A 24922-nucleotide genomic window follows, 5' to 3' on the forward strand; every position below is an offset into this window, starting at 1 on the left:
TGTAATAGCTTTAGTTCTGATTAGTGGGAAAGCAAGAGCTCGCGGGCTGAGTCGTGCGCGGCGCAGGATCCGTAGCGCCTGGAGCCTGCTCTGTGGTCGCCCAAGTCCTCAAAGACTCGCTCACGCAGAGCTACTAGCACGCAGATGAGACCGACAGCAGCGACTAAGCTGACAGCACCTAGCAATTGAGTGGCTCGTTGCTCTCCACGAGTCCAGCTCTTCACGTGAATCTCCGCGTCTTCTTCGGGTGCTTCGACGTTCAACATCAGGGCAGAAAGCAGCTCGGTCATCGCAAAGTCGTTTGAAGAATTCATGCGAGCCAAACACCCAGGGAGGTCGCTCAACAACGTGGCGAAGCGCAGCGTCCCAAGACCCGAAGCTGCGTCCCATCCAGTGGTAGCCACGTGGCCTTTCTTGCAGCATTTCATCCCTTTGGCGCCACACGCGATGTCGCCTTGTGTGATGTCAGCGAACACTTGCGGACACACGTCGTACAAGCGGTAGAGTAGAGGATTCAAGAATCCAAGAGGCGGTAGTTCGGGGAGGGCGCGGTTAAGTAGCGTTACCATAGACGCCAGTACGGGCGCAGACACGGAAGTGCCGTCCGTCGCGCCTACTTCGCCGTTGACGACGACAGGGAAGGCGTGACCCACAGCTGCCACATCAGGCAACGCCCTTCCAGTAGTTCGAAAGAACGGAGAGAGGCCTGAAGAGCTAGCGAAGGTCAAATAGGGCGACACAGCTTTGCGTTGGTACTCTGGCATATCGTAGAGATCGCTGAAGCCGCCGCCCGACGTGATGAGTGCACGCGCTTCAGCTGTGGACGTCACCGCCTCTTTCCACTTGCCGTTCTCGTCTCTAGCAGACCCGGTGGCGATGGTTGTAGCTCCGACGGCTGTGACGTAAGGAGACGAGGCCGGGAACATGGACATGAACTTGGAACAAGCTGGTACACGGCAGAAACCTTCTGCGAGATGGCTGCCTCGTACACCAGCGTCGCCAGCGGAAACCAGGATGGAGATGCCACGAAGAGCAGCCTTCATGAGCTCCCGGTTGACAGCTTCTGCGTACGCTACCGGCACGCTACACTCGTCGTCTGTGTAGCTGATGGACACGACGGCAGGGGGAGGCTGCATGGCGTTCACGTCCTGTAAAAACGTAAGAAAAGGCTCCTGGTTGTCAGCCGCGTAGTCGCGGGTCGCGTCTCGGAGTTGAGTGTAGCACATCATCTCGATATTCGAGGCGTCTCCAGTCCCATGGCCGGTCAGAGACGCAGTCACTTGGACGTCTAGAGACGCTTCGCCCGTCGGGCCGTACGAGGAGACGCATTGTCCACTAAATTTTGGCAACTTGATCGCATGCTGTTGCCCGTCAATTGTGTGCAGGAACTGGCGCAGATCCTCTTCACTGTAGAATTCATGGAGGAATGTGCCCACCACGAGCTTCTTGCGGTCGACTCGATCGGCTCGCGAGCTTTCTTCAGCTACGCCACTGGAATCGTTAGCTTCGATCTTCTCTGGGATGTCGTACTGCTCTCGGATCACTGCGGGCGTCGCCCCTCTCGAGTTGACGCGGAAATTGTCTGTGAACGGCTGCTGCTTGGCTGCAAACGGGTCCTTGTCGTCGGTGACTCCTCCGTGCATGAACATGGCCTGCATCTCAGTGGGGAAACTCTCCAGTCCGTCGATATAGGCCACAACGCCCTCTAGCTCTTGCGGGATACTGTAGCTCTCTTCAGGACGCACCACCGACAGCTCGGAGTGTTGGCGGTGTGTGTAGTGGAACATTTTGGTGCTGAAAAGCTGCTCGGCCGTGGCTGCAGAGAGCTTGACGTGCCAGAAATCCTGGATAGTGTCGATAGGCTCAGCTTGAACCGTTGGGGCGTCTTGGAACACCTGTACGAAGCTCTTGAGAGCGGCTTCCGACGGTTTAAAGTGCTGTTGGAGCTGCTCGGAGCTCGTCAAGTGCTGTCCATAGAGAGGCGACGCGGGGTCTGTCACCGCTGCAACAAGATCTCCCAATTGACCATCATTCTTATGAGGATTGAGAGCCACACGTAGCGTCAGATGCAGCTCTGGGGCTGCGCGGGGACCTCGCGCCCACTGCGTCGGAAGTGCATTATCCACTTTTCTTGATTCTCTGGTATCCGCTGCAGAGACAGCGCCACCAAACTGGAGCACGACCGATAGCAGTAGCAACAAATGGATCCAGGGCGACAGGATGTGGGGCTTCATAGCAGCTGGAAGGCTCTGCAGACTGCAGGAGACGCTGGCGAAGTTGAGATTCGACTTTTGGATACAAAGTTACTCAGGGTCGAACCGGTTTCGAACAGTGAGAACCGGTACCCTACTTCAACTTGCGATGGATACATTCTAACACTGTAGTAACTGTCTAGTTTGGGTGCTGCCTTGCATTCGGCGCGGCTAATATTTTTTAGTGGCAGTAGCTACAAACTGGTTAATCCGTCCTCGACCACTGAGGTGTCACGATCGAGTGCATGCCGTACTCGTTGGCTGAACTCAGGTCCCTGTTCTTGCGTTGATGTCTCTTTCTTGCGTAAAGAGCCACACCAGCAACAGCTGCAGCTGCAGCTAGGCACCCAACGACTACAACCCACAACTCTCCCGAGTTGCCACTGCTGGTAAAGTCGGCGTTGTCTGCTGTTGCTAGCGACACCGTCTCAGCATCCTCAGTGGCAGTGGTGGACTCCGCAGTCTGCTCAGATTGCTGGTATTGTCCGTGGTTACCCTGGTTGTATGGGGGCTGCTGAGGCTGCTGAGGCTGCTGGTATTGTCCTTGGTTACCCTGATTGTACGGAGGCTTTGTTGGCATCTGCGTAGAAGGGCAAGGAGTCGAACTTGTTGGAGTTGGAGTCGGCTCTACCGTAGTCGTCGGTGCCGGGGTGAGCCCAGCAGTTGTAGGAGCTGGCGTGTAAGGCTCCTCCGTCGTCGGTGCCGGCGTTGGTTCATCCGTGGTCGGGCCTGGCGTGTAAGGCTTCTCCGTCGTCGGTGCCGGCGTTGGTTCATCCGTGGTCGGGCCTGGCGTGAAAGGCTCCTCCGTCGTCGGTGCCGGCGTTGGTTCATCCGTGGTCGGGCCTGGCGTATAAGGCTCCTCCGTGGCTGCTGCCGGCGTTGGTTCATCCGTGGTCGGGCCTGGCGTGTAAGGCTCCTCCGTCGTCGGTGTCGGCGTTGGTTCATCCGAGGTCGGGCCTGGCGTGTAAGGCTCCTCCGTCGTCGGTGCCGGCGTTGGTTCATCCGTGGTCGGGCCTGGCGTGTAAGGCTCCTCCGTCGTCGGTGCCGGCGTTGGTTCATCCGTGCTCGGGCCTGGCGTGTAAGGCTCCTCCGGCGTTGGTTCATCCGTGGTCGGGCCTGGCGTGTAAGGCTCCTCCGTCGTCGGTGTCGGCGTTGGTTCATCCGTGGTCGGGCCTGGCGTGTAAGGCTCCTCCGTCGTCGGTGTCGGCGTTGGTTCATCCGTGGTCGGGCCTGGCGTGGAAGGCTTATCCGTCTTTGTGGCCGCGGTGGGCTCAGGCGTTATAGGTGCTGGGGTGACTGGAATTTCTGTTAGCGGTCCAGGCTCTGTTGTCACTGGGGTTGCCGTGTTTGGCTCTGGAGTAGTTGGCGAAGTCGTGGCTGGGGTCTCTGTTGTAGGCTCTGCCGTCGCTGTGTCTGTCGTAATTGGAGAAGTCGACGCTGGAGTCTCGGTGCGTGGCACCCTGGTAGTTGGCGACGTCGTCGACGGGGATTCCGTACTAGGCTCCGAAGTAGCAGGTGGAGCTGTTACCGGAGTTTCTGTAGCAGGCTCTGGCGTTGTCGGCTCAGCTGTCACCGGGGTTTCCGTCGTTGGCTCTGGAGTAGTGGGGGGCATTATCGATGGCGGTTCTGATCTTGGCTGTAGAGTAGCGGGCGACGTCGTGGCTGGTGCTTCCGTACTAGGCTGCAGGGTAATAGGCGACGTCGCCGCTGGAGTCTCCGGCTCTTGAGTTGTGCGCGACGTCGTGACTGGAGTTGGAGTAGTTACTGGAGGCTCGGGCACAGGGTTCTCCGTTGTCGGAAGCTCAGTAACTGGTGTCTCTGTCGACGGAGACGTCGTCGGTACTTCACCGCAGTCGTAGAGCTCCGTCACCGTCGTGGTCTGCGAAAACCAGCTCTCGTCGTAGTCCTCGTTGCCATCGAAGGCTGAACTTGTGTCGATGCTTTCCACCACGTCATCCACTCCATCGAAATTCCATGTCGGACAGCTTCCATCCTCCTCCGTTGGCACTGTCGCTGCTGGTGTGGCTTCTGGTTCATTGCTTTTATCCCCGCAGCCTACGGACGGCAATACGCAGCCCCAAGTCGATCCTGTGATGATACGGCACTCGGCGTTTTCGGGCGCGACGCAGGACCCGTCCAGATAGGACGCGAGAGAATTGTGACAGTCTGCCACAGCCACGTCGCCTCGCAGTGGGCAAGCAGTGCCTGCAGGAGCTGCACCCGCGCCCGAGCATAGAGCTCCCCGGGCCTCTGATAGCGCATAGGTGGCATCACCGCATACGCTCACGTCCAGCGCAACGGCAAGCTGCATGCTCAGCGCCGCGAGGCCTAGCACGAGCGGAAGATGCATACCTCTGCCTTGGCAATGAGCGAAATCAAAGGCTCGACCGAATTGAAAGTGAAGCCTGCACGAACCAGCCCTTTCAGAATCTAGCCGGGGAGTACCACACCTGTAATATTAAATAAGGGATAATCCAAGCACCAAGCCGTTAGAATTTGATGAAAGGAAGACCTTAAATCCATATGAAAGTTTATATTAGTCCATAATTGATTTTATTTGCTTCAAGAGATGTGTAAAGTCGACAACCTGGTCCTCGTAGCAACGTATTAATAGTTGGCGTCGTGCAATTTATGGACTTCGCGGCAACTTGCCCCCTTGGATGTGAGATCTGACTTTCTTGCGAACACAATTGTCCGATCAGTCAACCACTTGACGCAGGCAAGATGAAAAATAAGGCAACGGTCTCTGGTGGCATCGTAGGGTTCAAAACGTAGTGCTATGGATACTGTACATGTATCACAACAACGGCGTAGACTCGATCCCAACTTTACTCCATTGGGGCACATTCCACCCCCGGGCATCCGAATAATAATTCCTTTATTATTAATACTTCGAAGTTTACAAGAGGGCATATACCTAATGGACGCCACAGCGGCTAGTAGCCGCTGTGGCGACGGCAAGCAATGCTCAAATATCCAGCAACACGTCGATACGTCGAGAGGGTGCAGTGTTCGCCAAACGTGTTTGGAGACACTCTGGAAATCATTTGGCTCAACGAAATCTAAGTCATCGTTGATGGTGCCCCCTGCCGAGTACAGGTACGTGACACCCGTTGCGACGTAGTGAGTCACTACAAGTGACTACGAAATACACGTTTCGCAAAGGCCAAAGGATGCGACCAAGAAAATCATAACGTTGATCAAAAACGGTTCACTTTCACTTTCAAGGCGTTTTAAAGTAACCAGCCTTGGTGTGGCTCATTTCCAATTGACGTGATTTCTGTGCGACGTACTAAACCAAGTTACCTTCAGTGCAGGTATGTCCTTCCCTCTCGCGCTTGCGGCGAGATTATCTCGCGTGAATACTGAGGCTGGGCATGTCGGTCAGGCTGCCATGACTTCTGGTATATAGGGCAAACTTGACATGCCTCCACTTTTCTTCTTCTTGCATTTGCCACTTCATCATACACGTTCACTCGCTTGGGATGCATGTATGGTGGGTATTTATTCATAAACTGCTGGCCTGCACTCTTGGGTATGCGCGTATCTTCGTCTGTTTACAGGTACTAGCTCCTATGATCTTTGCAGGCTCGACGTGTAAGTGGAGCAACAGAGACAGAGGCGCTGGTTGGTTAGGGCCTCAGGCGCCTGCTCACTCAGGAATGTCGTTTAAGATGGACGAGATGGAGCCGCGTCTACCGTTTCGGTGGGTCGTGGTGGAGGGCCGCAAGGATGCGGAGCTGGAGCCCGTGCCTTTATCCCGTCCGCGTCCGTGCCGTCGATCTCCGCGAAGCCGTCTCTCTGGCACACTTTGACTACGCAAGCGGCTCATGGAAGGCAGCTCGTCGTGTCGGGGGATCTTGATGGGCGGCGGCTGATGCGCATGCAGACCAAAGGACGGTCTGCGCTTCTTCGTGCGTGAGATCTCGCCCGCATCCGCCAGCGCAACAACCGCGTCGCGCTTTACTCCGACAACACCCGTCGTTTCTGTCTTTGGCTTGGAAGATTTCTTCTTTTTACTCTTTTTACCAGCGCCAGTGTCAGCTTGCACATTGATGTTGCCGTTACTCTCGTCGTCAACCGGTATCTCGGCTGGTCCCACCATCTCGTCCGTGATTTGGGCAATTGGGAACTCGTTCTTGGCCTCTGTGACAGTAATCATCTCTACCTTGCTGGGAATCTTGGCGTCGGTTTGTGCCTTGCGGCTCTTCTCGTTCGGGTTCTGGATTACAGCTGATAGCTCCTCGCGTAGACCGGCAATCTGCCCTTGGAAGCGCTTCCGCTCTGCACCTGCAGCGTTGGTCGCCAGAACTTGTAGCGATGTGATGCGATTGACAAGACTGCGAATACGTCTGTGTGGCCACCGGACAAGTCCATTGCGACGACAGATCTTCTTCATCAGTGTGATACACACGCCCAGCTCCTTGGCCACTACTGCCATCGGCTTGTTGAAATGAGGGCGTAACTCGTTAAGTGTTAAGTCTTTCACGTTGATGACACCTCCAGCGTGTGGCATGGGTGGCATCATTTGCTGCTTGGCCATGTTAGTTGGGCTACCACTTGGAGCCAGAAACAGGCTCGGGTCACCCGAGATCAAGATGTCACTGAGGGTCACAGCGGTGGGTGTCGGAGGATACGCAGAATTCATCCCAGAGGCGTTTGGAGATTGCATCGACATCTGATGAGGACTGATTGCCATTGGGCCCCCAGACATGTACAGCGACGACAGGCCAGAACCGTGGATGGGGGACATCTGAAGCGGGAGGCCATGCTCGAGTTGTTGCTCTAATTGCTGTTGCTGCATTTGGAGATGGTGCTGCTGAGCTTGTAGCTGCATGTAGGGCGTCACAAGACCCGTTCCGCTCGCCAAAGGATCCATCTGGCTCGTAGGCTGTGTCAACAGCGCGTACATATTTTGTGGGGCTTCGTAGGACCAGGCGTCGGAAATGAATCTCGAGTCGAACTGTAGATCTTTCATGACGGTGGGGGAGACAGGTGACACAGAGTCACAGCTCATGTTGGGCGCAGGGAGACCGTCACTGGGCTTCGGCAGTCCGGATTCGTCGAGCGATGTGCCGCTTGCCTGGACGACGGGCGGTGACGTCTCCACCTTGAGACGTGAGCCTCCGGGCGTTGTAGGTTTTGTTCGGAGTGGCTGGAGACTCGAGTCGGGCCACGTCAGGCCGGACTTGGAGACATCCGTGGGCAAGACGGGCTTTGTCTCGTCCATAGCGCACGCGGCGGCCTTCATCATGGACGGCGCCACCGAAAGCGCCATGCGCGGGCTGCTCTCTGGCTCAGCCACGGCCAGTTCAGGTGCGCGGTGCTGCTCCATTTCGGCTGCCATTTGTCGAAGCAGTGCGTGGACTTGACGTCAAGATCTTATCTTGCGCGTAGCGATGGCAGACGTCCATCAGTAGCGCACGAGAAAACCAGGCTAAAATATCGAAGAAATCTTTTGTCGCGGTTTTAGAGCTGGAAGTGCGACCCTTCGCGTGAGCTCACGTACGCTGATTGGCCCGTGTCGCTCCAAAAATCTTTTGTGCACTGGCTATGCCATATTTCAAGATTTCATCTTGAAATCTCAGCTCGTTGCAAGTACCGGTACAGCGATGTACTAAGGAAATCCTGCTCGCCTATCATAAGAAGCTTGAGAGGCAGACAATGCCGCAAAGAGCGGCGCCAGGCGTTGCATCAGATCGCGCTGCGTCGTTCGTATGCCGTTTTGGGCCACGTTCATAGATTGTGCAGAGCGAGCCTTTCCTCTCACGATATGGCTTCAAACCAACGACGACTGGCAAATTTGCGGCGACACGCGCTCCATGCAAATTGATCTCCTGAAACGCTCGATCTGACCGAGAGATGCAGGTACAGTACAACTTGCATGCAGATGCGGTGAACACGTAAATAATGATAGCAGCTAGATGTGCCGCTACGGATGTGTCTCCGTTATCGGTAAGGTTATTATTGCTGTTGGGTTTCAGTTGCGGATTCCAAACTGCATCAGCCTATTAATACACTTCGCAATGGCTTGGGTGTCGATTCCACAACTACAACGCTGTTCGTGGCCATACCCTTTCGCCGAAGCCAATCGTTTGGAGTGACCATGACTTTTCGGCAGCCGAAGCGAGAATTGATAGCTAATTGGGGACGGAACGGCCATCAGATCTAACAACGAAATACGAAGCGTCAAGCCACGAATATAAGCATGCTCGGTCCGACCTCTTTCCTGTATAAACACTGGAGATATGCTACTTGTAATACGCGGATTGTCTCGGTTCAGCGGTGCAGGTGGGTAAACATCGACTTGTACAGCACTTGTGGTCGCGGGCTTCGGTGCGAAGGCTTTCACCAGACGTTTGAGAAAAGTGTCCATACGGTGGGTACGGTGACACAGGCCGCCAGCACGCGGCCAGCACCAGCGTTAAACTTTTGTGCTAGTTGTCTACAGCAAAATGCCCATAGTGTTCAGTTAAGCCATCCAATTCAATGTGGATACTGAGCTATTCCGCCCTCGGATCTTTCAAATTGCGGGCACTACGGAGCTGATTGCTGCGTTGATAAACACCACCAATTCAATTGGAACGTCTGGTTAAATTATAGACTGCGACACGTTCACGGCGAGGAAGCGGGGCAGGAACACACACAAATCACCACTGGCGACAGTTCAGATTCAATGGTTTCCTGGACGAGCCGAGTTGTGCCCTTCATGTACTTGACTGCCAAGTTGACATGGCTGTAGCTCCTCAACAAGACCTCGCTGAACGTTGCTGTCGGCGAAATCGAGCAGCTCCCGGCCATTTGTAGCAGAAACGTGTCTCCACCTGCTTTCCTCTATGCCGACACTGCACATCTGATTGACCCCGTCCGGTTGCCACTGGCCCTCAACTCAATTGTCAACCTGCCCCCCTGCACGAGAATCCCCGAGGCCTATGCCATGCCTTGTGGCTCCAGTGCTGGTAGCTCCTCGTTACCTTCATCGATCTCGTCCAGCGAGCACAAGAGTGACTCAAGCTCTGCAAACAGCCACGTTCTACTTCCCCAGCCATCGAGTGCGGCCCCACCAAGGACAACGGACCAGGTGATTGAACTGTCCGTTTCGTCCGAGGAACTCGCGAACTGGAGGCGACGAGAGCAACAAGCCCAGACGGAGCCGATGCCATGGCCCGGTCGCACCCGTAGCGTCTTGCGCCGATACTCACCGTTGGTCCCTCCTACGGCGTTGCTCATCGCTCTGGTGGTGCTGCTCGTGCAAGACCTCGCGAATGCGCACAGCAATGCTGACTCATCAGATTTGCCCAATGGACCAGCTCCACCGGCTTTGCTATGGAGCCCCTGTTCCCTGGACAACGCTGTCGCCAACGCTTATAACCTGTCGGCGCAGTGTGCAACCGTAACGCTTCCACTGTGCTACGAAGGTGTCTGCAAAGCCGAAGATGAGAACACTACAATTGCCGTGTCATTTAAGCGGATACCAGCGTTCGGAACTAATGACATGGGTGCAAGTCTACAAACTGTATGGTATCTTCCCGATCGACCTGATTTCCAGACTCCTGAAGAAGTAGAGCTGCAAATGACGCTCTTGTACGAAGAGCTACGCGGCGACATGGACATCTACACGCTTGACTTTCGAGGCAGTGGTGATAGCTCAGCTCTCTCGTGCAATGCATCGGACGGCTCACCGCTTCAAACCGCCATTTTTGCTAGACACGGTAAAGCTCTTGATCCAAGCGACGTCCAGGCATGTGTATATCGACTGAATGAATTAGGATACACCAACCTCAGGGCATTTTCCCTGGCCAGTGCCGCCCAGGATATCGAAAGGGTCATCAACCAATTCCAGTCAGATTCGCAGGCTATCGTGTATGCATTAGGCTATGGCACACTTGTAGCCCAGCAACTCATGCAACAGGGCGTTTCACAGATTATCGGCTACGTGTTTGACGGTGCACTTGGAAACGCAAAGTATCTTATACCCGGAATTGAGACGGTCTCACACCATGTTTCCAAAAGTGACGAAGACTTCGGAGAGGTGGCCATCGATTTCTTGATATGGTGCCAAGGTGATGCGGATTGCTCCAAAAGGTTCTCCGAAGCGAGCTCGAGCACGACTCTGAACCAGACACTTGCAGAAGTGTACACTCGCCTTGATGCTGACACTGCATCCGCGTGCTCCATGATCCTTACGGATGTTAATACAAGCAAGAACAGCAAGTTCGCTACAGCCACAACGACGCCGCCGTCGTACACACTTCGCCAACTACTTGGAGTAATGATGAAGGACTCCACCTTGTGGCCATTCATCCCAGTTATTGCTTACCGCTTTCACCGATGCGGTTCCGAAGACCTCACGCTGCTTTCGCAGTTTGTTAACTCCACATTCGTAACTGATACTGACACCGACAACCCGGAACTGCTGTTTGTAGTCCAGGCCTTCAGCGAGCTGTGGGAAGTACCATCCCCCGACCACACCGAGCTGTTGGAGCGCTTCACCGATACTTCAATCAGCTCTGGTCGAGTGTACACTCAGCTAGACGCCTACTGTTTGTTCACAGGCGACACCTCCGAAGCTTGCGGCAACACCACAGTATCAGGGTCGAATTCTTCACCTGTCGAGTCCACGCTATCATACACGGCAAACACCACTGTGACTGCCTTTCCATCTGGAACCAGTCTACTGTTGCTGAGCGGAGGGCTGGATGCGCTCTCGGCGCCCAAGTATTCCACAGCACTTTTCCACGAGTTCCAGACCGATAACAAAGCACTTCTCGTGGCTTCAAAGAGCACGCACGGTGTAGTTCAGTCAGGTCTGCTGTCGAATGGCACTGCGTGTGCTCGGAAGGTGCTGGCATCGTATGTGCGCAGCAGAGGCAATCTGACTTTGCTCGACATATCGTGTATTTCTGCACTACCCACGCCGAGTCTCGCCATCTCCAATATATCGAGTCTGTTGGTGCTTGGCGTGGAAGATGCATATGACGGGGTACTTTTGACAACCAACAGCAGCAGCCGTGGCGGTATCGATGGTTTGACCGATAGTGGCAGCTCCGATTCAGGTGCGTCGTCTGGCTCGACATTGGACGAGCTAAATCACCAGGTCTCGGCGCTGGATAGTTCCCGGCATCGTTACAAAGTTGCTCTAATCGTGGTGACTTGCGTACTGGGGGCCGTGTCGCTCGTTGGCGTAGTGGCGGTAATCTACCGGCGGCACCGCAAACACCAGCTCGCTGGCGAGCAGGAGATGCTGCGACGCATGCGCGGCGACGAAGAAAACGAGCTCGAGCTCGTACATAGCATCTACCTGCTCTCATCCAGCTCCCCCAGAAGCGGAGAGCACGCACCAACTCCTCAGGTGGCGTGACTGTACAAAACATATTTAACTCTTTGACATGCGATCGTCAGTACAAACACCGGTAGTTCCCATACCTGTACAAGTAGTATTCAATCCAAAGTGAACATCTTGAGTCTAAATGTTGACCAGCAGCAATGTCTTTATAATGAGACGAAGTTCATCAACGTGATTACTCGATTCTGGTTCAGAAATGAAGTTGCCGTTTGCATCATTCGAATGATGCATACCGGTACTTCGATGTACTGGTACAGTACACATGTAATATCCAATACATGGAGTATTTCCCAAAAGCAGTACCGATTGGACCCAAAAATTTCGGAAGCATGGACAACATGCTCGATGGAGGGTTTCACACGCTGGTGAAGCGTCGAATAATTGTGAGACGGGGAGCTGAAATGTAGTGGTGTCTGTACGTGCGCCAACACTGTTAACACACCGACAATTGGCACAGAGCTGTGTCCAAGCATAATATTTAAAGCCCGGACGCATACGTACTAACATGTACCATTATCATGGACTGTAGACCGATGGGAAAGATAAGAATAAAGTAAATTTAGCTGAATTCAACCGTTCAGCATCAGCCATACATGTATTGAAGGAAGCATAAGCCTCAAATAAATTGTCGAGTTACAGATATTAAATAAAATGTTTTTAAAAACTTCGGAGAAAACATTTGCTGTAAATGTATTTGTAGATGGCTTAGTTACCTAAGAGGAAGTTCAGTGACATTCGGCTACCGTGGGCAGATCCTTCGTTTGATGATTGGATGTCGGGTCGATCTTCGAGCTGGTATGCGTTCTGTTCGCTTAACTGGGCTTGGTGCGCTAGATCCAGATCAATGGTACTTGATCCTGCATTAGATCTCCCATCTGTTTGGACGGACGGGAGATCAAATATCGTGGCCATAAGATCGGGATTAGCTTCATCCTAATCGTGTGCATGACGCCGACACGTCCTCCTATTGTGACCGTTTTCTCTGCATCCTCGACAAACGTAAGTCGAACAGTTGTTGCTCTCTCCACTGCTTGCAATCCATCGGGTTACGCGACGGCCAGCTTGTCTGTAGTATGGAGACGGCTTCACAGTCGCACTCCGCGGTGGGGCGTCTCTCACGGGAAGATTCATACTCTTGTCGGAAAAAGTAGATTTGTAGTTTGACGCCAAATACGTAGGATGGTAGAGCTTGATCTTGGATGCCACGCTCACGCAATACTGCAAAACTGTGGCGGCAAGCCATCCTCATTTGATCGAAGTGACTGCACGTACACCATAAATTTGGGATGTTCACTTCACGACTCCGGGTTGTCACCCCAGGATGTGATACGTAAGATATGGTGTCGCTCGATCGTCCTACCTTGTATTCGCCAACAAGTTCTTTTTCTAATATCCAGAGTTTCTTCGCGTAAGAGGTTAAAATCAGCTTAGATTTTTGCCACGAATTAATTGTGTTGCGCCGTTGACTAAATTTCGCCATTTCTTCAACAGCTATTTTGTATATACCATTGCAGGGATCGGATTGGCGCACGTCATTTTCAATCAATACATCGCTGGCGCTCTCCACAAAATTTGACGTTCTCCACTTAAACATGGGGAGTTTTTTTTCATTCTCAAAGTTGCTGCATTCGCATAAAGCTTCACTGAGGTTGTCGAGATCATTTATTCCGTGCTCACCGGTCTTTACTTCTTCCGCTTCAAGAAACGAAGGCAAGTCACCTTGAAGCGGTGACCCCAGTGCAATGTCGCTGGGATGCTGATCTCCACACCTGCAACATTGTGCATCATAGGAACCTTATTGACACGCAATGTTTGCCCCGAACGCGACAAAACACCGCAAGAAACGTTGATGTTGATCAACGCTTAGAGATATCAGTGTGCCATTGCTGCTATCTCGGAGGTCTGCAAGCATAGATGGGAAACGTTTAAAAGAAGCCTCCCATTCGCCATTGGCGCTCTGTAAAATGTTGTTCTTCGCGCGATACATCATCGAACGGCTAAACGGCATGCTTATTCCATCTCCGGACTGTAACATGGAGACTAAAGCCTTACGTTTAATTGTTCGATCTCCAAGAGCGGCCGCACGAAGCGTTGCTAGCTGGGCAAGCTGGAGCCTTGTTGGTTTAGCGATAGATGCGCAGAAATCGCTGTGCTCATCGTTAATTGATGAGACCCCAAAAAATGGAGTGCTGTCACGTTTTTTCTTACACGAGACTCTGACTTCCCATTTGCACCCATCTTCGGCACCATTTCGGTTGTCGTCGCACTTGTACTTCTTCATCTTACCGCTGCTCTCGACCACACAATTTGTATTGGAGTTGAATGTATAGTCCTGCATGAAGTACGTTGCTGTCTTGCCAGAACTAAATGAAAGTCCGATGATCAGCTGAGAAGTGCCATACTCGGATTCAAGATCCATACGAGGTTGATTTTGTTGCGTACAGCTGTAGGTAGTTGTTGATCTAGGCCGTCAGTTTTGGAAGTGAGATGGCATCGGCCATCTCTCCATTACATCCCTCGGCTTCACCTATCTTAGTGATAGGGCACGCGGCCTCTTTCTTCTTGAATGGCTAGGACGAGTTGCTGCCATCGCAACCAATAGCAGAGAGCTACACCATTATTGACCTATCATTTTACTTCATTTCTCTGCATACAAACTGAATGATATTGCGGCACAACACTCCCACTAAAGATGCTCACGTTCTCCATCATTTCTTCGTCACTTAACGTCTTCTCATTGTCACTCAAGATCCTTCTCGAGGGATGGTTTGTTACCACCTTGGTCCCAGATTTGCCTTGTCGCAGAACCCAAAATCTGATCCAATACTTTATCTTATATTCTAAAGAGACTTACTCTTTGTATTGTTTGTTGCCGATATTGGACTGAGCTCTTCACTCTCTCTTTTTCTTCCGAACTGCACAGGTGCGGGTCCCGACGAAAGCCCTTCGGGGGGGGGGGCATCCACAAGCTGCTTGTATCCTTCTTCGGCGACAGCAGACTGGCCTAAGCCACAGCGGCCATTCAGGTCCCGGCCTTTTGGCACCTCAAACGGTTAGCCAAGCGCCCATGATGTGAGCTCTGCAAGTAGAAAGTCCGATCATTCGGCCACTCGTGGGTGTCTAGTCTTAGACCAGTTGTGCCTTTCAGCGGCGGGAATTGAGAGAGTCAGGAGTGAAATTAACCGAAAGTTTGAGTAAAATGTACTCAAGAGCAAGTGGCTAATAGCCTGGACCTGTTCAATTTCCAAACTTAGGGCTAGGTGACCATTAAACTAAAGGTTTTAACTTTAAAACTAGTCTGTAACCAGAACCCTTTCCTTAAGGCCTTCCTTTACTGTAAATCTTTTCCTAAACTTCTTAATAATTCCCTTAAATTGACAAGAGCTTGTGTTTACACCAAATGACCGTCAATCTTTTATTTGAGGGACCTAACCTTATTTGAGGCGTAAAACTAAATTTGAGGCTGATGATTAACCCAACTCTTTTATCCCCATCATAGATCTGAGTTTTTCAACCTGTGTTTGGCTTAATGGCTTCGTAAGGGCATCAGCCACCATGTCGTTGGTGCTACAGTAATTCACAATGATACTTTTGTCCTCATGTTTGTCACGGGCATACAGATGTCTGATATCAATGTGCTTGGTAGATGAGTGACTGCAAGGATCCTTAATGATACTTATTGCGGCAGTATTATCACACCAGCATTGGGTGGGTAGTACTTGGCCGTAGCCTAATTCTTTCAATAGTAGCCTCAACCACATCGCCTCTCGAACACCTTTACTGGCGGCTACTATTTCAGATTCTGCTGTATGAATACTAATACAATCTTGCTTAATACTTTTCCAAGAGATGCATGCACCAGCAAGTATTGATACATATCCTGTGATTGACTTCCTTCCTTCAGATGCATTCGCGAAGCTCGCGTCTGTGTATAGCTCTAACTTAGTGGTACTATTTCCATTGTACTCAATGCCATACTTTGACGTTCCTTTCAAGTACTTTAGTACTCGCTGAGCCGCCCTCCAATGGGTCTTATTATAGCAAGATAGATATTTACTAAGCTCTCTTACAGCATTAGCAATATCAGGTCTAGTACCTCGGACAAGATACATCAGTGAACCCACTAAACCTCTGTAATCGAATGGTTGGGCCGCTATCTGTTCTGGGTTCATATCCTTTTCCTTTTCTAATATAACACTTTTCGCTTGTGGTGTGGGTTCTGTACTACAGTCTCGCATTTGATACTTTACCAGAAGATCGTTGATGTACTTCTGCTGTGAGATTCTGAGTGTTTTCTTTTGTGAATCTCTTTTGATCTCCATTTTTAGCAGGTAATGCAACTCGCCCAAGTCTTTCATTGTAAACTTTGCAGACAGTTTAGCCTTCAGATCGCTGATCGAGCTCAGATGTGAGCCCGCAATTGTCAGGTCGTCAACATAGACGCATATGATCAGAATGTGTTCAATCCCTTTGATATCCCACCGTTTTAGATACAAGCAATGTTCTTTCTTGCATCTTAAAAATCCTAAGCTGGTAAGAAACTCATTTAGAACGGCATACCAGATTCTGGGTGCCTGTTTTAACCCATACAGGCTTTTCTTCAACCTACATACAAGGTGCCCAGTGCCATGACGAAATCCCAATGGCTGCCTCATATAGATACTTTCATGTAGGATACCATTTAGAAAGGCTGTAGATACATCCATTTGGTGTAGCTCCAGTCCTAGAATTGTGGCCAATGCCAACAGCACCCGCAAAGACTCATAGCGGGCCACGGGAGCGAATACCTCCTTGTAGTCGATGCCATATAGCTGTGTGTTACCCTGAACAACCAGCCTAGCCTTAAAGCGGTCAACAGACCCATCTGCATGGTACTTGACATCAAACAGCCAGTGGCACCCAAGGGCTCTGCAACCATTAGGTAATGGTACAAGTTCCCATGTATTATTACTCAAAAGGGCATCATATTCTGCTTTGATTGCAGACTCCCACTGTTTAGCGTAAGGACTTAGTCGCGCTTCCTTAATCGATTTCGGAACAGGGATTCTGTCCGGCTTATCTGACGCTACAAGATATAGCTGGGTCACGTAGTCACTAAGCCTTACGTTGCGTGCTCGCTGCCGTTTTGATCGACGGACGTCACTGGTAGCCTGTCGCTTATCTCCCACTAGTCGGGATGTCGGTAGGTCAGTGACCGGTTCTGAGCTTTCGTCAGCCGGCACTTCACCTGCAACTGTGCCTCTTGGTTGTTTGCCTAGCTGACCGATAGCATGTACCTCTTCGTGATCAATGCTGGAGTCCTCATTGGGAAACGAGCGTCTGATCATAGCCTCTGTACCAGTCAAACTAAACTTCACATCTCTCGCTATAAGATACTTGTTCGCCTTCACATCAAGAAGACGGTACCCTTTGTATTTTGGTGAAAGTCCCAAAAGCTTGCACTCAATTGCCCTATCACCCAGCTTTGGGTCCTTCCTTTTTGATTTAGGAACATGTGCGAAACACTTTGAGCCCCAGATCCTAAATGCTAAACCACTGGGTTGCTTCCGATGTAACAGCTCATACGGGGTTTTCATCCCGAGCCTCGCCATAGGTAGTCGGTTTGTAATATCGACAATATAGAGTAGAGCTTCGGGCCACCACTTTGCTGGCATATTGGCCCCTCGAAGTGCACAGCGCACACCAGCCATCATGGTTTGATGTGCTCTTTCAGCACTCCCATTTTCTTCTTGGGATTCGACGTTAGAGCTTTGGAAATCTAGACCGAGTTTAGAACACAGTTTAGAAACCTCACTGTTTAGGAACTCAGTCCCACCGTCTGTCCTAATTCTGCGAACCTTAAATAAGGGAAACTGTACTTCCAACTGTTTTAAGAGGGTCCGGATTTTGCCTCGAACCTCTTTCAAGGATTTTACTGCAAAATACCACTTATAGGCAGTGGCATCATCTACCACTGCAAGGGCATACCGATAACCGAAGGAACCCTACAGTCCATTAACCCTCAACCTTCCAGTAGAGTCCATGTGCAGAGTGTGCAATGGCTCTGTTGATTTGTTTCCTATCAAATTCCTGTAAAACATTCTGCGATCCTTCATTGAGGCGCATGTACTACAAAAGAATGAAACTTTCTTGAGTTCTGAGTAAGAGAGGTTAGGTAACCCCTTTAGTTTCTGATTGCTCATGCTTCTAATTAGGCGTTCTTTGCCCACATGGCCTAATCTCAGATGCCATTCCTTTAGTATGTCTCCAACTTTGCTTAGTTGAGCATTAAAAGCACTCTTTCTAGCTGGTTTCGCGCTCGGTAAGTAGTAGACTTCGCCTATTGCCACAGCTGCAAACAGCAATTTAAAGTTCTTTCCTAAAAAGAACAGAAAATCACCTGATTTAGACTGTAGGTGTCTATAACCGTGCCGAGCAAGGTAATATGAACTGAGTAAGTTGCTATCACACTGTCGGTCAAACGAAATATCTGTCAATGATATATCACTTAATCTTCCTTTTGGAGTCAAAACGCTAAGTTTTATTGATCCTTTAAGAGAGCTGTGTGAAACAGTTCCATTACCGTAAGTGAACACGGTATTCTGGCCAGGTCGGAGCTTCCCAGTAAACCAGCTTCTGTCTGATGTTATAGCTCGGCCTGCACCAGTGTCGACCACCCACATATCATCGGTTACGGTTAACCGCTTTAACGTTTTTAAGTACGATGCATTTTGTTTACGTACCTCATCTTCGAGTTGGTCCATATCTTGGAGAGCCTCATTTGGGGTCTGGGTTGAGTTACCCATGTCCTCAAAATCCTCATGGAGGGCTGGGTTTAAACTCTCAATGTCGTCCATAGCCTCATCCTCCATGCACTCCTCCAACAGCGTCTTTCCGTCCTTGTTGACGTGCGTCTTGCCGTCCTTCACAACCGCTGTGATCGTGTTGATAGCGGTCGTCCTGCCCTTTTTGGCCTTCTTTGCACCTGGTGCCGTGTTAACGTCGGTGCGGAAGAGGGGTCCACCTGAACGGTTGGGGTCCCTGTCGGCAGCCATAGTCGGGCAATTCGCCTTGAAGTGTCCCGTCTGTAGGCAGTAGAAGCACTTGCCACCCTCATTGCCACCCATTTTTCGCTTTTGCCCACCATTCACCCGCACGTTGCTGATGGTGATCGGGTGGGACTTATCCATAAGACCCACTTCTTTCTTGGACTTGTCTCCAAATATCTTGCGCAGTGCGCTCTCGACCTGATCGATATTGAAATCGCCCTTCTTCAGCGAGATCGAAGAGGCCCAGAACTCGCTAGGCAGCAGTGAAAGGACCTCGACACACACCCAGGACTCTGTCACCATTTCCTCATCGAACAGCTTCTTTGTCTTTCTATTGATTTCGTTCTTAGCCTTCTTCAGTTGCGCGAACAGCGACCTTAAGTCGCGCCATGGGCCGCGTGTCAACTTAGCCCAGGCTCTCATCAAGTCGATGAGGCCAGCCGCGTCACCCTGACCGAAATCCTTTTCCAGGAGCCAAATCACTTCGCTTGGGTCCATTGAGGACACCACGTCCGGCAACGTGTTTAGTAAGAAGTCTGGGAGGACTTGGTTGAGGAGGTTCTGAAGGTCTCCTCTTCCTCTCATCCAGTGCATCATGTCCCATCTGATAGAGAGCGCCTCTTGCTCATCCATAGTATTGGTCGGTGATGGTGGCTTGTCCGGACATCCCCGGAGGAAGTCCGCCATGAGCACCTTCGCTTCAGGCTGGCCCTTTTCCAGCTGCTTGCGTTGGTACTGATGGTCGAGTTGATTGACGTGCGTCAAAAGCTTGTCTTTCCACATTGTGTACGACTTGCCCTTAAACTTCTCGAGTCCACCGCCAGACTTAGCATCGGTGGACATCGGAGTACTTGAAATGTTGCGTACAGCTGTAGGTAGTTGTTGATCTAGGCCGTCAGTTTTGGAAGTGAGATGGCATCGGCCATCTCTCCATTACATCCCTCGGCTTCACCTATCTTAGTGATGGGGCACGCGGCCTCTTTCTTCTTGAATGGCTAGGACGAGTTGCTGCCATCGCAACCAATAGCAGAGAGCTACACCATTATTGATTTATCATTTTACTTCATTTCTCTGCATACAAACTGAATGATATTGCGGCACAACAGATTTGACGAAGCCATCGATAAGGTTGAGGTGTCTGAGGCTGATGAAAATCAATTATCGCACGAAAGTGCTTTGTAGTAATCCTCAAGAACTCCACAAGACACTCAAAATAGACGGATAAGAGCATGTACGCTGTCCAGAACTCGATGGAGAACGAAAATAATGGACGCAGTATTGGCGTGCATGCCTACGGAAGATTTATCCCAACGGTCGATGTGCTCGCCTATATGACTATTAATAACGATGATGTGCTCACATTTACGACTACGGACGATGGGTTCGTCTACATGACTACAGAAAGTAGGGAACAGTGTTGGCGCACGTACAGACACCACTACATTTCAGCTCCCGTCTTACAATTATTCGTCGCTGTACCAGCGTGTGAAACCCTCCATCGAGTATGTTGTCCATGAGATCGGTACTGCTTCCGAAACTATTGGGTCAAATCGGTACTGCTTTTGGAAAATACTCCCAATACATGAGCATGTCGATCAATCACCAAATCCACATCGATATCCTGTAAATCAACCCTTTTTGCCTAGACGAAATGGTAATTCGATCACAGATAAAACAAATTGATCTGCCTCTTCCCATCTCATTTTTACGCATGGTTTTATGCTCCGGCCATGCTTTGAGTTCAAAGCTTGGCATCCCGTTCTTTATACCAAGCCTCTAAAGTAGGCCACTTATCCAGGATTCTCTGCATTGTTGCGGCCATTCCCATAAACCGGTGCGGTTTATACCCGATTAGTTTTGCTCCATTGCCCTACCCCAGCATAGTCAAAAGTGAGGGAAGCAAACATGTACGAACTATTGAACAAGATGTCGAAAACCGTGTACGACACAATCTTGTAGAGTTCGAGACTGTGTCGTACACAGTTTTCGACATCTTGTTCAATAGTTCGGACATGTCAGGATTGTATGACTTGTGCGTCAAGCCACACGCCATCTTCGTCGACGCGTTTACCATGTGCGACACACACCACCCCCAGCGAAGCTCCAACCCGTCCTGCATCATCTATTTTACGTCGGGGCCGCTGTCAGTCGTTGCACCGAAGAAATCCGATGGCGTCAGCCCAAAATCTCGCAGAATGCTTACCAACCATCGCTCAAACGGACCGTGAATCCCCTGATCTCGCTCTCCATACAAAGGGCTGACGTGTCGAGCTCCCAGAAGCAAGAAAACGTAGCCCAAACTTGGCATCGATGAAATAAACTCGAGCACCAATATATTTCTTGTGTTGAAGTTTAGACGTCCAAACGTCAACAACCATAGTGAAACATTTAATAAAGCTAGCCCGATTGTCTTTTAGAAAACCGGTCATGCGGCTGCATACAGCTCCACTAAAGCATGCGTGACGTTTCTAGCGTTTACTGCAGTCTTGAATTCTTCTTTGGAGACAAGTTCACGAATAATTATGGACTCTTCTTACTCTCCAAAGCGAAATGGAAGGTTGTTAAACATTAGTCGAATCGTTTCAAGGAGCACCGATAATCGCTTCGTGTCTTCTCTGCACAAAGCCGACGCCAAGATCCGATTCACCTCCTCCTCACGACTGCGCTTACGTGCAGTCTGAAGTATCGTTTTTTGCTGAGTAGATTTGATGGGTTGTGGATAAATGCTTCGTTGGGTTTGATGTTTACCTCCGTGCAGCTACACTTGCGTCGACACGCATCACTTGCCATACACAGCCACTCGACGACAGGTGTCCCACGAAAAACGTAATTCACACGAGCTCCATACTTAAACGTGATCGAACGGTGGTTGGAAGTGGTAGAGGTAGGCGTCGGGCGAAACTCGAGAACGGCAGAGCGGATGCACGCTGGGATCTTAGCAATATCGTCCACGCCGTACAGTTCAGATTGTTCAGGGGGCCACGCAGAATGTTGAGGTTCATCAGCGGTTTGCTGAGTATCTGTAGATCCTGTCGGTGCTAATATGGCTACGGCACTTCCTTCACTTGACCGGTGTGCTGACCTCTCGTTACCAGTTGGTGTAGGCTGCGGTAGATGCTGCTGGGCTCTCATCGGATGCTAGGGCTGTGAAATTATTTGCTGGAGACTACTTTGAGCGTGTGAAGGCAGGTCAGCAGCATGATTACCAATCTGAGGCGGCGCTCTCCTTGGCGAAATACGTGCACTACCCTCGTGGCTCACAACAGCTTCGTGGGTCATGCACACATGGTCCGGCTCGATGGAATCCATCAATTGCTCTTGCGAGTCGCTCTGTGCATCGTCGCTGCATGACCAGTTCGTAGATTGTTCATTGGTAGCAGCCCGATTAAACCAGCTCATGGCTCAACCAAACCACTTCTGCACTCCAACAAAGCCAGCGAGCTAGTTCGTGCGGGTGTTTCTGCTCACATACTGCACCTTGACCACTGCCAGCAATACGATCACTTGTAAGACAGAGCGGTCAATCGCGAGGACTCACAGCAAACTTGGAGATTCCTTGCAGAACGAAATTAATTTTTATAGAATGTAAGTGTGACTCAAGGCAATAGTCCATAAATTAAGAGCACGAAGACATTACAGCTGTTGAAACAAATGCTTGGATGGGTTAGGCTGGCGTCTTTAGGTGCTTTGGAGACGGCAAATTTCAGAGTTACAACGCTGACGCCGCTGGAGCTGAGCTTCCATCTTGAGGCCTCGAAAACGGATATCTTTCTCTCCCGTAGGTCCTTTAATCTTCTCTCCCACGCGCATGGGCGAGCGCACTTGCAGCGTACTGAAAACAATCCAGTACAACGCCGTTGTTGGATACACGTAGGAAATGCCTTTCCTCGCTCGTACATGTAGTATTTCCTAGTCGCGGCTGTTGTTACGGCTTATTTGAATGCGGCCCTTACCGAAAGTCAAACAGTATTGCTATCGGCCAATGGGGCCCCAGGGAGATGAAGTTGAGCAGTTTTTTTAAGGTTACACCTCGCCTATTCCTTAGAATTCCGGTATACCCTGTTCCTTCGATGGAGTTGAAACGGTCGAAGCGGATATACCGGTTTATCAGCTTCTAACCCCCACGCCCGTGCTTTGAACATTCCATCTGCAAAGCACAATACTGTAAAACCTAAAATTGTGCCCCCCCTTAAATACATGTAACCTCTCTACAAAATTTTTGAGCAAGTTGGGTGGGGAACTATGAAAGCCCCCTCCCTAAAATAACACCCCTCCTATTATAGTGCCCCTTGGGAATTTTCACTATTTCCTCTGCGGAACCAAGGCGGTACGAATAACGAGGTTGCCTTTCCGACGAAGGAGAGCTATTAATAATCATCGACGATCTTTACATTTAAGTTTAAAAAAGTAGTAGGACCCGGCAAAACTTAAACTTCAACACGACTCACTTGACGTGACAATGGTTTGTGCCCCTCCCTTAAATAGAGCCCCTAAAATAGTACCCCTGCTTGAGGGTGGGATCAGGGGCTACAGGGTAAGGGCTAACCCTGGTCCACATAGACCTTTACGAAACGTGGTAGCTAAAGAGAACAAGAACAAATATTTTGATTTTGCTCTATCGACTTCAAACAACTGCAACCGCTTGCAGTTCTTCATCCGATCGGCTTCGTCGGTGTCACAGTGAAATACTAGAGCAAATATCCATCCGTTTTAAAGTTTGTCATCGCTACTGCTACCTTAGAACTCTTTGGTGGGCTCTCGGTTCACTCAGCAGAGGGTAAGATGGCAAGAACGTACTTAGGTGGAAAAATATCATGAAATATTATCTAGTATTAGACTACCTCCATTCGGAAATAAAGACCGAATGAAAAAATGCGCATAGCTCCGCCTCATATATTTTTCGTTTATAAAGTGTGTAGAGGTACCTGTATGCGGACACATAAGCGATCAGTTCACGAGTCATCTAAGTCTGAAGGAGCATGAACTACAATAGACGGCACGATTGCTGCAAGCGTGTCGTAGTACAGCTGAGACGCGCAAGGAACAGAGAGGGGAAGTCTGCCCTATCTCAGTAAGCGATCCTTATTAAAGTGGGTAAGGCGGAAGGCATTGTCCCCACGGCAATGCGTGATGTGCTTCATCATTAGCTGCAGTGTAACAAACGTCCTCTCAAGTGTACCCACAGAGGTGTCTTCAAATGCCAGATTCACTTCCTTAATCTATTGCTCGACATTCCGCGGTTTTGCTTGAGACTGCAGCGATTGAATGCTGTACAAAAAGACGTACCCTTAACGCGTTAATCTCTAGACTCTGAGCCGGTTGGTTGGTGAGGCAAATGTTCCAGCCGTCACTCGTTCCAGCAGCAACCACCACTGGATCATTTGCATGGACATGGGAGCGGACATTGTCCTGCTGAATCTTAATGGCTTGTAGCATTTAATCGCGCGGCCATTTCGTCTTGATTGCTGGAATTATGTCTTCCACCAGCATCTTACGTGAGATTTCACGCGTCATCTTGACAGGCTTTAGCTCGATGACACCTGCAGGACGCTTTACACTGCTGCGCTGTGTCACGTACTCCTCCACGATAGGCCACATGGAAATCTTGCCATCTCAAAGTTCTCTAGGGCAAGCGACAGCGCTCAAAAATATCACTTTAATCAAGTAGCTTTTACTCTGCGCATACTGGAGTGGTACTTCTTCAGTCGGAACATCATCTTTACCCGTCAGGATGTACACCTTTTGCCCGATTATCTTGATGTAAAACCATTTCTCGTCGATATGAACGACGTCGAGAAGGGGGTCAAACCAATAGCTGCCATCCGCAGCTTGGTTGACATGTTCAATGCAGAATCGCATACGATCCTCCTTGTGTTTTGCGGTAAGTAACAGTTTTGTCCTTTCTGGGCCCGACGCAGGTATCATTCTTTGATAAGCTGCTGGATAAGATAGCAACTTGTGTTCGTCGCGAGCTGGAGCGTCTGCTGGGTTTTGCGGTCGGCTATCCGAACCTCAGCGACGAGCTAACACAGAGCACGGCGATCCACTTGCTTCGTCCCCCGTGCGCTAGCTCTGAATTTTACCACAGCCGCCTTGCGAGGTCCCATTGAGCCAATTCCCTGGTGCCGTATCCGCAATACGACCTTGCGACCATACTGCAACTGGTCTGCGATCCACGTAATGTTACCGTGATCAAGCTGTCCACACTTGCTATGCAGAAGCAGAGTTTCCCACAGCATCCGCCTCTCTTCGTCGGTGGCTTGTTTCATTCCGATGAAAGGGAGAGGTCCGAGGTA

General features: G+C 50.6%; 5 protein-coding genes across 5 annotated transcripts; 2 read left to right on the forward strand and 3 right to left on the reverse strand.

Moving 5' to 3' along the window:
* Positions 1-20: 20 nt before the first annotated feature.
* On the reverse strand, positions 21-2234 carry PITG_13421 (tripeptidyl-peptidase, putative; the record flags this gene model as incomplete). The annotated part of the gene is made up of 2 exons (XM_002900008.1): positions 21-2130; positions 2173-2234. The coding sequence occupies 2 exons, from the start codon at positions 2232-2234 to the stop codon at positions 21-23; spliced, it is 2172 nt and encodes a 723-aa protein (XP_002900054.1).
* A 223-nt stretch (positions 2235-2457) lies between these two features.
* On the reverse strand, positions 2458-4602 carry PITG_13422 (uncharacterized protein; the record flags this gene model as incomplete). The annotated part of the gene is made up of 1 exon (XM_002900009.1): positions 2458-4602. The coding sequence occupies one exon, from the start codon at positions 4600-4602 to the stop codon at positions 2458-2460; it is 2145 nt and encodes a 714-aa protein (XP_002900055.1).
* A 1302-nt stretch (positions 4603-5904) lies between these two features.
* PITG_13423 (uncharacterized protein) lies at positions 5905-7625 on the reverse strand (the record flags this gene model as incomplete). Its single annotated transcript, XM_002900010.1, has 1 exon — positions 5905-7625. One exon carries the CDS (start codon positions 7597-7599, stop codon positions 5905-5907), a length of 1695 nt encoding a protein of 564 aa, XP_002900056.1.
* Positions 7626-9189: 1564 nt separating this feature from the next.
* Positions 9190-11613, forward strand: PITG_13424 (uncharacterized protein; the record flags this gene model as incomplete). The annotated part of the gene is made up of 1 exon (XM_002900011.1): positions 9190-11613. One exon carries the CDS (start codon positions 9190-9192, stop codon positions 11611-11613), a length of 2424 nt encoding a protein of 807 aa, XP_002900057.1.
* Positions 11614-19855: 8242 nt separating this feature from the next.
* Positions 19856-20854, forward strand: PITG_13425 (uncharacterized protein; the record flags this gene model as incomplete). The annotated part of the gene is made up of 2 exons (XM_002900012.1): positions 19856-20030; positions 20586-20854. 2 exons carry the CDS (start codon positions 19856-19858, stop codon positions 20852-20854), a joined length of 444 nt encoding a protein of 147 aa, XP_002900058.1.
* Positions 20855-24922: the final 4068 nt, after the last annotated feature.

This window comes from Phytophthora infestans, genomic scaffold, assembly GCF_000142945.1.
Source record: "Phytophthora infestans T30-4 supercont1.28 genomic scaffold, whole genome shotgun sequence".
NCBI classification, from domain to species: Eukaryota; Oomycota; class Peronosporomycetes; order Peronosporales; family Peronosporaceae; genus Phytophthora; species Phytophthora infestans.